General features: G+C 46.0%; 1 protein-coding gene across 1 annotated transcript in view; it reads right to left on the bottom strand.

Annotated features, from left to right (window-relative positions):
• Positions 1-13765, bottom strand: part of pole2 (polymerase (DNA directed), epsilon 2) — a 47875-nt gene extending 34110 nt beyond the window's left edge. Inside the window, 1 exon segment of the mRNA XM_060933896.1 lies at positions 13676-13765. Coding sequence (XP_060789879.1) covers positions 13676-13743 — 68 coding nt within the window. The 5' untranslated portion in view covers positions 13744-13765.
• Between the last annotated feature and the right edge of the window lie 2472 nt (positions 13766-16237).

Raw genomic sequence — 16237 nt, 5'->3', positions numbered from 1 at the left:
ATTATCCCTGACATAAACGACCAACTCGCCACGCATTATCCCTGACATAAACGACCAGCTCGCCACGCATTATCCCTGACATAAACGACCAGCTCGCCACGCATTATCCCTGACATAAACGACCAACTCGCCAGGCATTATCCCTGACATAAACGACCAACTCGCCATGCATTATCCCTGACATAAACGACCAGCTCGCCATTCATTATCCCTGACATAAATGACCAGCTCGCCATGCATTATCCCTGACATAAATGACCAGCTCGCCATGCATTATCCCTGACATAAACGACCAGCTCGCCATGCATTATCCCTGACATAAATGACCAGCTCGCCATGCATTATCCCTGACATAAATGACCAGCTCGCCATGCATTATCCCTGACATAAACGACCAGCTCGCCATGCATTATCCCTGACATAAATAACCAGCTCACCATGCATTATCCCTGACATAAATGACCAGCTCGCCATGCATTATCCCGGACATAAATGACCAGCTCACCATGCATTATCCCTGACATAAATGACCAGCTCGCCATACATTATCCCTGACATAAATGACCAGCTCGCCATACATTACCCCTGACATAAATGACCAGCTCGCCATACATTATCCCGGACATAAATGACCAGCTCGCCACGCATTATCCCTGACATAAATGACCAGCTCGCCATGCATTATCCCGGACATAAATGACCAGCTCGCCATACATTATCCCTGACATAAATGACCAGCTCGCCATACATTACCCCTGACATAAATGACCAGCTCGCCATACATTATCCCTGACATAAACGACCAGCTCGCCATACATTACCCCTGACATAAATGACCAGCTCGCCATACATTACCCCTGACATAAATGACCAGCTCGCCATACATTATCCCTGACATAAATGACCAGCTCACCATGCATTATCCATGACATAAATGACCAGCTCGCCATGCATTATCCCTGACATAAACGACCAGCTCGCCATGCATTATCCCTGACATAAACGACCAGCTCGCCATGCATTATCCCTGACATAAACGACCAGCTCGCCATACATTACCCCTGACATAAACGACCAGCTCGCCATACATTACCCCTGACATAAATGACCAGCTCGCCATGCATTATCCCTGACATAAACGACCAGCTCGCCATGCATTATCCCTGACATAAATGACCAGCTCGCCATACATTATCCCTGACATAAACGACCAGCTCGCCATACATTACCCCTGACATAAATGACCAGCTCGCCATACATTACCCCTGACATAAATGACCAGCTCGCCATACATTATCCCTGACATAAATGACCAGCTCACCATGCATTATCCATGACATAAATGACCAGCTCGCCATGCATTATCCCTGACATAAACGACCAGCTCGCCATGCATTATCCCTGACATAAACGACCAGCTCGCCATGCATTATCCCTGACATAAACGACCAGCTCGCCATGCATTATCCCTGACATAAACGACCAACTCGCCATGCATTATCCCTGACATAAATGACCAACTCGCCACGCATTATCCATGACATAAATGACCAACTCGCCATGCATTATCCATGACATAAATGACCAACTCGCCATGCATTATCCCTGACATGAATGACCAGCTCGCCATACATTATCCCTGACATAAATGACCAGCTCGCCATACATTACCCCTGACATAAATGACCAGCTCGCCATACATTACCCCTGACATAAACGACCAGCTCGCCATGCATTATCCCTGACATAAACGACCAGCTCGCCATGCATTATCCATGACATAAATGACCAACTCGCCATGCATTATCCCTGACATGAATGACCAGCTCGCCATACATTATCCCTGACATAAACGACCAGCTCGCCATGCATTATCCCTGACATAAACGACCAGCTCGCCATGCATTATCCCTGACATAAATGACCAGCTCGCCATGCATTATCCCTGACATAAATGACCAGCTCGCCATACATTATCCCGGACATAAATGACCAGCTCGCCACGCATTATCCCTGACATAAATGACCAGCTCGCCATACATTATCCCGGACATAAATGACCAGCTCGCCACGCATTATCCCTGACATAAATGACCAGCTCGCCATGCATTATCCCGGACATAAATGACCAGCTCGCCATACATTATCCCTGACATAAACGACCAGCTCGCCATACATTACCCCTGACATAAATGACCAGCTCGCCATACATTATTCCTGACATAAATGACCAGCTCGCCACACATTATCCCGGACATAAACGACCAGCTCGCCACGCATTATCCCTGACATAAACGACCAACTCGCCACGCATTATCCCTGACATAAACGACCAACTCGCCACGCATTATCCCTGACATAAACGACCAACTCGCCACGCATTATCCCTGACATAAACGACCAACTCGCCACGCATTATCCCTGACATAAACGACCAACTCGCCACGCATTATCCCTGACATAAACGACCAGCTCGCCACGCATTATCCCTGACATAAACGACCAGCTCGCCACGCATTATCCCTGACATAAACGACCAACTCGCCACGCATTATCCCTGACATAAACGACCAACTCGCCATGCATTATCCCTGACATAAACGACCAGCTCGCCATTCATTATCCCTGACATAAATGACCAACTCGCCATGCATTATCCCTGACATAAATGACCAGCTCGCCATACATTATCCCTGAAATAAATGACCAGCTCGCCATACATTATCCCGGACATAAATGACCAGCTCGCCATACATTATCCATGACATAAATGACCAACTCGCCATGCATTATCCCTGACATTAAAGGCCAGCTCGCCATTCATTATCCCTGACATAAATGACCAGCTCGCCATGCATTACCCCTGACATAAATGACCAGCTCGCCATACATTATCCCGGACATAAATGACCAGCTCACCATACATTATCCATGACATAAATGACCAACTCGCCATGCATTATCCCTGACATTAAAGGCCAGCTCGCCATTCATTATCCCTGACATAAATGACCAGCTCGCCATGCATTATCCCTGACATAAACGACCAACTCGCCACGCATTATCCCTGACATAAATGACCAGCTCGCCACGCATTATCCCTGACATAAATGACCAGCTCGCCATGCATTATCCCTGACATAAATGACCAACTCGCCACGCATTATCCCTGACATAAATGACCAGCTCGCCACGCATTATCCCTGACATAAATGACCAGCTCGCCACGCATTATCCCTGACATAAATGACCAGCTCGCCATACATTACCCCTGACATAAATGACCAGCTCGCCATACATTACCCCTGACATAAATGACCAGCTCGCCATACATTACCCCTGACATAAATGACCAGCTCGCCATACATTACCCCTGACATAAATGACCAGCTCGCCATACATTATCCCTGACATAAATGACCAGCTCACCATGCATTATCCATGACATAAATGACCAGCTCGCCATGCATTATCCCTGACATAAACGACCAGCTCGCCATGCATTATCCCTGACATAAACGACCAGCTCGCCATGCATTATCCCTGACATAAACGACCAGCTCGCCATGCATTATCCCTGACATAAACGACCAACTCGCCATGCATTATCCCTGACATAAATGACCAACTCGCCACGCATTATCCATGACATAAATGACCAACTCGCCATACATTATCCATGACATAAATGACCAACTCGCCATGCATTATCCCTGACATGAATGACCAGCTCGCCATACATTATCCCTGACATAAATGACCAGCTCGCCATACATTACCCCTGACATAAACGACCAGCTCGCCATGCATTATCCCTGACATAAACGACCAGCTCGCCATGCATTATCCATGACATAAATGACCAACTCGCCATGCATTATCCCTGACATTAAAGGCCAGCTCGCCATGCATTATCCCTGACATAAACGACCAGCTCGCCATGCATTATCCATGACATAAATGACCAACTCGCCATGCATTATCCCTGACATTAAAGGCCAGCTCGCCATTCATTATCCCTGACATAAATGACCAGCTCGCCATGCATTATCCCTGACATAAACGACCAACTCGCCACGCATTATCCCTGACATAAATGACCAGCTCGCCACACATTATCCCTGACATAAATGACCAGCTCGCCATGCATTATCCCTGACATAAATGACCAACTCGCCACGCATTATCCCTGACATAAATGACCAGCTCGCCACGCATTATCCCTGACATAAATGACCAGCTCGCCATACATTACCCCTGACATAAATGACCAGCTCGCCATACATTACCCCTGACATAAATGACCAGCTCGCCATACATTACCCCTGACATAAATGACCAGCTCGCCATACATTACCCCTGACATAAATGACCAGCTCGCCATACATTATCCCTGACATAAATGACCAGCTCACCATGCATTATCCATGACATAAATGACCAGCTCGCCATGCATTATCCCTGACATAAACGACCAGCTCGCCATGCATTATCCCTGACATAAACGACCAACTCGCCATGCATTATCCCTGACATAAATGACCAACTCGCCACGCATTATCCATGACATAAATGACCAACTCGCCATACATTATCCATGACATAAATGACCAACTCGCCATGCATTATCCCTGACATGAATGACCAGCTCGCCATACATTATCCCTGACATAAATGACCAGCTCGCCATACATTACCCCTGACATAAACGACCAGCTCGCCATGCATTATCCCTGACATAAACGACCAGCTCGCCATGCATTATCCATGACATAAATGACCAACTCGCCATGCATTATCCCTGACATTAAAGGCCAGCTCGCCATGCATTATCCCTGACATAAACGACCAGCTCGCCATGCATTATCCATGACATAAATGACCAACTCGCCATGCATTATCCCTGACATTAAAGGCCAGCTCGCCATTCATTATCCCTGACATAAATGACCAGCTCGCCATGCATTATCCCTGACATAAACGACCAACTCGCCACGCATTATCCCTGACATAAATGACCAGCTCGCCACACATTATCCCTGACATAAATGACCAGCTCGCCATGCATTATCCCTGACATAAATGACCAACTCGCCACGCATTATCCCTGACATAAATGACCAGCTCGCCACGCATTATCCCTGACATAAATGACCAGCTCGCCATACATTACCCCTGACATAAATGACCAGCTCGCCATACATTACCCCTGACATAAATGACCAGCTCGCCATACATTACCCCTGACATAAATGACCAGCTCGCCATACATTACCCCTGACATAAATGACCAGCTCGCCATACATTATCCCTGACATAAATGACCAGCTCACCATGCATTATCCATGACATAAATGACCAGCTCGCCATGCATTATCCCTGACATAAACGACCAGCTCGCCATGCATTATCCCTGACATAAACGACCAACTCGCCATGCATTATCCCTGACATAAATGACCAACTCGCCACGCATTATCCATGACATAAATGACCAACTCGCCATACATTATCCATGACATAAATGACCAACTCGCCATGCATTATCCCTGACATGAATGACCAGCTCGCCATACATTATCCCTGACATAAATGACCAGCTCGCCATACATTACCCCTGACATAAACGACCAGCTCGCCATGCATTATCCCTGACATAAACGACCAGCTCACCATGCATTATCCATGACATAAATGACCAACTCGCCATGCATTATCCCTGACATGAATGACCAGCTCGCCATGCATTATCCCTGACATAAACGACCAGCTCGCCATGCATTATCCCTGACATAAACGACCAGCTCGCCATGCATTATCCCTGACATAAATGACCAGCTCGCCATGCATTATCCCTGACATAAATGACCAGCTCGCCATACATTATCCCGGACATAAATGACCAGCTCGCCACGCATTATCCCTGACATAAATGACCAGCTCGCCATACATTATCCCGGACATAAATGACCAGCTCGCCACGCATTATCCCTGACATAAATGACCAGCTCGCCATGCATTATCCCGGACATAAATGACCAGCTCGCCATACATTATCCCTGACATAAATGACCAGCTCGCCATACATTACCCCTGACATAAATGACCAGCTCGCCATACATTATCCCTGACATAAACGACCAGCTCGCCATACATTACCCCTGACATAAATGACCAGCTCGCCATACATTATTCCTGACATAAACGACCAGCTCGCCATACATTACCCCTGACATAAATGACCAACTCGCCATACATTATCCCTGACATAAACGACCAGCTCGCCATACATTACCCCTGACATAAATGACCAGCTCGCCATACATTATCCCGGACATAAACGACCAGCTCGCCACGCATTATCCCTGACATAAACGACCAACTCGCCACGCATTATCCCTGACATAAACGACCAACTCGCCACGCATTATCCCTGACATAAACGACCAACTCGCCACGCATTATCCCTGACATAAACGACCAACTCGCCACGCATTATCCCTGACATAAACGACCAGCTCGCCACGCATTATCCCTGACATAAACGACCAGCTCGCCACGCATTATCCCTGACATAAACGACCAACTCGCCACGCATTATCCCTGACATAAACGACCAACTCGCCATGCATTATCCCTGACATAAACGACCAGCTCGCCATTCATTATCCCTGACATAAATGACCAGCTCGCCATACATTATCCCTGACATAAATGACCAACTCGCCATGCATTATCCCTGACATAAATGACCAGCTCGCCATACATTATCCCTGAAATAAATGACCAGCTCGCCATACATTATCCCGGACATAAATGACCAGCTCGCCATACATTATCCATGACATAAATGACCAACTCGCCATGCATTATCCCTGACATTAAAGGCCAGCTCGCCATTCATTATCCCTGACATAAATGACCAGCTCGCCATGCATTACCCCTGACATAAATGACCAGCTCGCCATACATTATCCCGGACATAAATGACCAGCTCGCCATACATTATCCATGACATAAATGACCAACTCGCCATGCATTATCCCTGACATTAAAGGCCAGCTCGCCATTCATTATCCCTGACATAAATGACCAGCTCGCCATGCATTACCCCTGACATAAATGACCAGCTCGCCATACATTATCCCTGACATAAATGACCAGCTCGCCATGCATTACCCCTGACATAAATGACCAACTCGCCATGTATTATCCCTGACATAAATGACCAGCTCGCCATGTATTATCCCTGACATAAATGACCAGCTCGCCATGCATTATCCATGACATAAATGACCAACTCGCCATACATTATCCCTGACATAAATGACCAACTCGCCATGCATTATCCATGACATAAATGACCAGCTCGCCATACATTATCCATGACATAAATGACCAACTCGCCAGGCATTATCCCTGACATAAATGACCAACTCGCCATACATTATCCATGACATAAATGACCAACTCGCCATACATTATCCATGACATAAATGACCAGCTCGCCATACATTATCCATGACATAAATGACCAACTCGCCATGCATTATCCCTGACATAAATGACCAACTCGCCATACATTATCCCTGACATAAATGACCAGCTCGCCATGCATTATCCATGACATAAATGACCAGCTCGCCATGCATTATCCATGACATAAATGACCAACTCGCCATGCATTATCCCTGACATAAATGACCAGCTCGCCATGCATTATCCATGACATAAATGACCAACTCGCCATACACTATCCCTGACATAAATGACCAGCTCGCCATACATTATCCCTGACATAAATGACCAACTCGCCATGCATTATCCCTGACATAAACGACCAACTCGCCATACATTATCCCTGACATAAACGACCAGCTCGCCATGCATTATCCCTGACATAAACGACCAGCTTGCCATGCATTATCCCTGACATAAATGACCAGCTCGCCATGCATTATCCCTGACATAAATGACCAGCTCGCCATGCATTATCCATGACATAAATGACCAACTCGCCACGCATTATCCCTGACATAAACGACCAGCTCGACACGCATTATCCCTGACATAAACGACCAGCTCGCCACGCATTATCCCTGACATAAACGACCAGCTCGCCACGTATTATCCCTGACATAAATGACCAGCTCGCCATACATTATCCATGACATAAATGACCAACTCGCCACGCATTATCCCTGACATAAATGACCAGCTCGCCATACATTATCCCTGACATAAATGACCAACTCGCCACGCATTATCCCTGACATAAATGACCAGCTCGCCATGCATTATCCCTGACATAAACGACCAGCTCGCCATGCATTATCCCTGACATAAATGACCAACTCGCCACGCATTATCCCTGACATAAATGACCAGCTCGCCACGCATTATCCCTGACATAAATGACCAGCTCGCCATGCATTATCCCTGACATAAATGACCAACTCGCCACGCATTATCCCTGACATAAATGACCAGCTCGCCATACATTACCCCTGACATAAATGACCAGCTCGCCATACATTACCCCTGACATAAATGACCAGCTCGCCATACATTACCCCTGACATAAATGACCAGCTCGCCATACATTACCCCTGACATAAATGACCAGCTCGCCATACATTATCCCTGACATAAATGACCAGCTCGCCATGCATTATCCATGACATAAATGACCAGCTCGCCATGCATTACCCCTGACATAAACGACCAGCTCGCCATGCATTATCCCTGACATAAACGACCAGCTCGCCATGCATTATCCCTGACATAAACGACCAGCTCGCCATGCATTATCCCTGACATAAACGACCAGCTCGCCATGCATTATCCCTGACATAAACGACCAACTCGCCATGCATTATCCCTGACATAAATGACCAACTCGCCACGCATTATCCATGACATAAATGACCAACTCGCCATACATTATCCATGACATAAATGACCAACTCGCCATGCATTATCCCTGACATGAATGACCAGCTCGCCATACATTATCCCTGACATAAATGACCAGCTCGCCATACATTACCCCTGACATAAACGACCAGCTCGCCATGCATTATCCCTGACATAAACGACCAGCTCGCCATGCATTATCCATGACATAAATGACCAACTCGCCAAGCATTATCCCTGACATGAATGACCAGCTCGCCATGCATTATCCCTGACATAAACGACCAGCTCGCCATGCATTATCCCTGACATAAACGACCAGCTCGCCATGCATTATCCCTGACATAAATGACCAGCTCGCCATGCATTATCCCTGACATAAATGACCAGCTCGCCATACATTATCCCGGACATAAATGACCAACTCGCCATGCATTATCCCTGACATAGATGACCAGCTCGCCATACATTATCCCTGAAATAAATGACCAGCTCGCCATACATTATCCCGGACATAAATGACCAGCTCGCCATACATTATCCATGACATAAATGACCAACTCGCCATGCATTATCCCTGACATTAAAGGCCAGCTCGCCATTCATTATCCCTGACATAAATGACCAGCTCGCCATACATTATCCCTGACATAAATGACCAACTCGCCATGTATTATCCCTGACATAAATGACCAGCTCGCCATGTATTATCCCTGACATAAATGACCAGCTCGCCATGCATTATCCATGACATAAATGACCAACTCGCCATACATTATCCCTGACATAAATGACCAACTCGCCATGCATTATCCATGACATAAATGACCAGCTCGCCATACATTATCCATGACATAAATAACCAACTCGCCATGCATTATCCCTGACATAAACGACCAACTCGCCATGCATTATCCCTGACATAAACGACCAGCTCGCCATTCATTATCCCTGACATAAATGACCAACTCGCCATGCATTATCCATGACATAAATGACCAGCTCGCCATACATTATCCCTGACATAAACGACCAACTCGCCACGCATTATCCCTGACATAAACGACCAACTCGCCATACATTATCCCGGACATAAATGACCAGCTCGCCACGCATTATCCCTGACATAAACGACCAACTCGCCACGCATTATCCCTGACATAAACGACCAACTCGCCACGCATTATCCATGACATAAACGACCAACTCGCCACGCATTATCCCTGACATAAACGACCAGCTCGCCACGCATTATCCCTGACATAAACGACCAGCTCGCCACGCATTATCCCTGACATAAACGACCAACTCGCCACGCATTATCCCTGACATAAACGACCAACTCGCCATGCATTATCCCTGACATAAACGACCAGCTCGCCATTCATTATCCCTGACATAAATGACCAGCTCGCCATACATTATCCCTGACATAAATGACCAACTCGCCATGCATTATCCCTGACATAAATGACCAGCTCGCCATACATTATCCCTGAAATAAATGACCAGCTCGCCATACATTATCCCGGACATAAATGACCAGCTCGCCATACATTATCCATGACATAAATGACCAACTCGCCATGCATTATCCCTGACATTAAAGGCCAGCTCGCCATTCATTATCCCTGACATAAATGACCAGCTCGCCATACATTATCCCTGACATAAATGACCAACTCGCCATGTATTATCCCTGACATAAATGACCAGCTCGCCATGTATTATCCCTGACATAAATGACCAGCTCGCCATGCATTATCCATGACATAAATGACCAACTCGCCATACATTATCCCTGACATAAATGACCAACTCGCCATGCATTATCCATGACATAAATGACCAGCTCGCCATACATTATCCATGACATAAATAACCAACTCGCCATGCATTATCCCTGACATAAACGACCAACTCGCCATGCATTATCCCTGACATAAACGACCAGCTCGCCATTCATTATCCCTGACATAAATGACCAACTCGCCATGCATTATCCATGACATAAATGACCAGCTCGCCATACATTATCCCTGACATAAACGACCAACTCGCCACGCATTATCCCTGACATAAACGACCAACTCGCCATGCATTATCCCTGACATAAACGACCAGCTCGCCATTCATTATCCCTGACATAAATGACCAGCTCGCCATACATTATCCCGGACATAAATGACCAGCTCGCCATACATTATCCCTGACATAAACGACCAACTCGCCACGCATTATCCCTGACATAAACGACCAACTCGCCATGCATTATCCCTGACATAAACGACCAGCTCGCCATGCATTATCCCTGACATAAATGACCAGCTCGCCATACATTATCCCGGACATAAATGACCAGCTCGCCATACATTATCCATGACATAAATGACCAACTCGCCATACATTATCCCGGACATAAATGACCAGCTCGCCACGCATTATCCATGACATAAATGACCAACTCGCCACACATTATCCATGACATAAATGACCAACTCGCCATGCATTATCCCTGACATGAATGACCAGCTCGCCATACATTATCCCTGACATAAATGACCAGCTCGCCATACATTACCCCTGACATAAACGACCAGCTCGCCATGCATTATCCCTGACATAAACGACCAGCTCGCCATGCATTATCCATGACATAAATGACCAACTCGCCATGCATTATCCCTGACATGAATGACCAGCTCACCATGCATTATCCCTGACATAAACGACCAGCTCGCCATGCATTATCCCTGACATAAATGACCAGCTCGCCATGCATTATCCCTGACATAAATGACCAGCTCACCATACATTATCCCGGACATAAATGACCAGCTCGCCACGCATTATCCCTGACATAAATGACCAGCTCGCCATACATTATCCCGGACATAAATGACCAGCTCGCCACGCATTATCCCTGACATAAATGACCAGCTCGCCATGCATTATCCCGGACATAAACGACCAGCTCGCCATACATTACCCCTGACATAAATGACCAGCTCGCCATACATTATCCCTGACATAAACGACCAGCTCGCCATACATTACCCCTGACATAAATGACCAGCTCGCCATGCATTATCCCGGACATAAACGACCAGCTCGCCACGCATTATCCCTGACATAAATGACCAGCTCGCCACGCATTATCCCGGACATAAATGACCAGCTCGCCATACATTATCCCTGACATAAATGACCAGCTCGCCATACATTATCCCTGAAATAAACGACCAGCTCGCCATACATTATCCATGACATAAATAACCAACTCGCCATGCATTATCCCTGACATAAATGACCAACTCGCCATACATTATCCATGACATAAATGACCAACTCGCCATACATTATCCATGACATAAATGACCAGCTCGCCATACATTATCCATGACATAAATGACCAACTCGCCATGCATTATCCCTGACATAAATAACCAACTCGCCATACATTATCCCTGACATAAATGACCAGCTCGCCATGCATTATCCATGACATAAATGACCAGCTCGCCATGCATTATCCCTGACATAAAGGACCAGCTCGCCATGCATTATCCATGACATAAATGACCAACTCGCCATGCATTATCCCTGACATAAACGACCAACTCGCCATACATTATCCCTGACATAAACGACCAGCTCGCCATGCATTATCCCTGACATAAACGACCAGCTCGCCATGCATTATCCCTGACATAAATGACCAGCTCGCCATGCATTATCCCTGACATAAATGACCAGCTCGCCATGCATTATCCATGACATAAACGACCAACTCGCCACGCATTATCCCTGACATAAACGACCAGCTCGCCACGCATTATCCCTGACATAAACGACCAGCTCGCCACGCATTATCCCTGGCATAAACGACCAGCTCGCCACGCATTATCCCTGACATAAACGACCAGCTCGCCACGCATTATCCCTGACATAAATGACCAGCTCGCCATACATTATCCATGACATAAATGACCAACTCGCCACGCATTATCCCTGACATAAATGACCAGCTTGCCACGCATTATCCCTGACATAAATGACCAACTCGCCACGCATTATCCCTGACATAAATGACCAGCTCGCCATGCATTATCCCTGACATAAACGACCAGCTCGCCATGCATTATCCCTGACATAAATGACCAGCTCGCCACGCATTATCCCTGACATAAATGACCAGCTCGCCATGCATTATCCCTGACATAAATGACCAACTCGCCACGCATTATCCCTGACATAAATGACCAGCTCGCCACGCATTATCCCTGACATAAATGACCAGCTCGCCACGCATTATCCCTGACATAAATGACCAGCTCGCCATGCATTATCCATGACATAAATGACCAGCTCGCCATGCATTATCCCTGACATAAATGACCAGCTCGCCACGCATTATGCCTGACATAAATGACCAGCTCGCCATGCATTATCCCTGACATAAATGACCAGCTCGCCATGCATTATCCCTGACATAAATGACCAGCTCGCCATGCATTATCCCTGACATAAATGACCAGCTCGCCATGCATTATCCCTGACATAATCTCCAAAACGCTGCACAGCGGATAAACTGGATGGATACAACAATCTAACCAACTTTCCATCCATGATGCAGTCAGCCTGCTAGTTTATTAGCATTACACACTGTTTTGTCGTTATTTAGCTTCATGCTGAACGCAATAAATTGTCTTCAGTTCACTGCCTTACACATTTATTATTAATTAAAATGTAAACATACGGTCGCAACATTAAGCCTCGCATCCTGAAGCCGGCTGTTACTTTTGTTTTTAATCTCCGAACATCCATCTTTCATCTGTTGGCGCTAAATTTCCACTTCCGCAACTTGCTCGTCAACTTCCTGTTAAAAAAAAACCCGCCTTAATGTACTTCAAAATAAAATGCCCATAGCCGAGTTTACTTGCTTGGCAAATATTTCTCATTAGAAAATGCTCGTTTTATGGTGTTTTCGGTTGCTAAATGGAAAAATAATGAACACTGGACTAAAATATATTTTATCATTTCTGTCTCTTCTCCTCCGCCATTTTGGACTGAAGGTGACAATCAACCAACTTAAATCCTGCCAATAAAGGGCCGTGCAAAAGTCAAACAAAATTATTTCTATTCTATTGTCATATATGGTAGTTATTATCTCATCTCATTATCTCTAGCCGCTTTATCCTTCTACAGGGTTGCAGGCAAGCTGGAGCCTATCCCAGCTGACTACGGGCGAAAGGCGGGGTACACCCTGGACAAGTCGCCAGGTCATCACAGGGCTGACACATAGACACAGACAACCATTCACACTCACATTCACACCTACGGTCAATTTAGAGTCACCAGTTAACCTAACCTGCATGTTTTTGGACTGTGGGGGAAACCGGAGCACCTGGAGGAAACCCACGCGGACACGGGGAGAACATGCAAACTCCGCACAGAAAGGCCCTCGCCGGCCACGGGGCTCGAACCCAGGACCTTCTTGCTGCGAGGCGACAGCGCTAACCACTACACCACCGTGCCGCCCAGAATGTATAATATTATACATTAATCTTACCATTTGTGCATTGTACCAGAATTAGCCTCAGGCTAGTTTACATCTGCAGTCCCCCTGGCAGGTCATCATTAAAACTTCCATTCAGTGACAAAACAACATTAAGCGAACTACACAAACAAAACAAACACAATACAAAGTACATACAGTAGAGACTCATATATAAAGCACACACCCACCCTATCAGCACCATGAGTAGGTATGTTGGATAACTTAATGGCTAATAAAGTTGGAATTCATTAAATTCTGACTAAGTTTGACTCCTAGTTATTTCGCCTGGGATGGAGTAAGCGGGGCAAGGTATTGTTTTCAGTCAGATTTGTTTGTTTGTTAACCATATCACAGGAAAACATCTGGACCAATCTTCATGAAACTTTCAGGATAGATCAGCATTGGTCTCAAACAGAACCACCAACATTTTGAGGGTCATCCGGTCAAGGTCACCAAAAAGTTCATTGACTCATTCATCTCGGGTCACCACGCTGGCGATATTACTCCGGCCCAGTGTTGTGCACAGGCTCCTGCTGGGGGGGGGGCTTCTCAAGGTCCTCTTGTGTGCATCACTTTGGTCGTTGCGGGCAGACAAGTAGGTGTTTCATCGTCTGTTCCGCTCCACAGTCACATGTTGTTTGTTCATCTCTGTTATATCCCCATTTCTTCATCAGGACTCTACATCATCCGGTTTCAGTTCTAAGACGGTTTAGGCATGACCATATCGGCCATGCCTCATTGGATCCTGGGGGGAGGCATTCGCTGGGGCTGAGGTTCAGTTTGTGAGGTGCTGTCTGGAGGTGGCCTGTCCACATAGTCAACCTTTGATTGTGAGCGCTGCCATTAAGTGCTGTATTGGAATGTAGAAAACTGTGTCTTGATTTGAGTCTCTTATGTGCTGGTTCATGCTGAAAGAGTGGGTTGAGAGGATCATTCTCTTGTTTGAGTTTCTCCATCTGGTCTGAGACTGGTCTTCTGATGTGTGGGGGTGCAATACCACACAACAGGTAGAGGTCGTCAACTCTTGTTGGTCTTAGGCATCCGGATATGATTCTGCATGTGTCATTTAAGGCTGAGTCCAGCTTTGCGGTATGGGCTGATCTGCTCCATACGGGGGATGCATATTCAGCTGTAGAGAAACAGAGGGCAAGAGCTGTAGTATGGATGGTTTTGGCATCTGTACCCCACTTGGTGTTTGTGAGCTTCTTCAGGATGTTGTTACCAAAAAGGTCAAAATCATTTTTGTTGTGGCTACTGCCTCATATAGAGGCGCTAGCCACTACATCTTCATGCTGTAGAAATGTAAGTGTAACAATCATGCACTGCTCATACATGTGTTCTGATTAAAATGGCTGGTGAGTGTATACAATTCGGTTCACTATTCGAGATAAATGGACTGGACTAAAGAAATCACTTTCAGACATGTTTATGCTTATTACAGAGGGAAAGTGTGTTCCACTGAGCTCTAGCGTTGGGCCTTTTCCAGGAAATAAAGAGTTTCGGTCATGGCGACAGCATGTGTATGTCTGCCTCGGTTCGGAGGTTTCAGTTTCGAAAACTGTAAGAGGTAAGAGTAGAATAATATAAAGTACAGACACTTGGTATATTTTACTTCTGTGATTTTTAAATTGTTCATTTTTGGATTACGCTTCATTTTTGTGGCTACTGCTTCATAGAGTAAATATATATGCTATATTTACTGTATGGACATGGGATCAGAAAACAATTTTATTTATTTATAAGCAGTAGCCACATGGACAT

This window comes from Neoarius graeffei, chromosome 11, assembly GCF_027579695.1.
Source record: "Neoarius graeffei isolate fNeoGra1 chromosome 11, fNeoGra1.pri, whole genome shotgun sequence".
Lineage (NCBI taxonomy): Eukaryota > Metazoa > Chordata > Actinopteri > Siluriformes > Ariidae > Neoarius > Neoarius graeffei.
The sequence above is the reverse complement of the archived record's forward strand: the minus strand, read 5'-3'. Positions and strand labels throughout refer to the sequence as shown.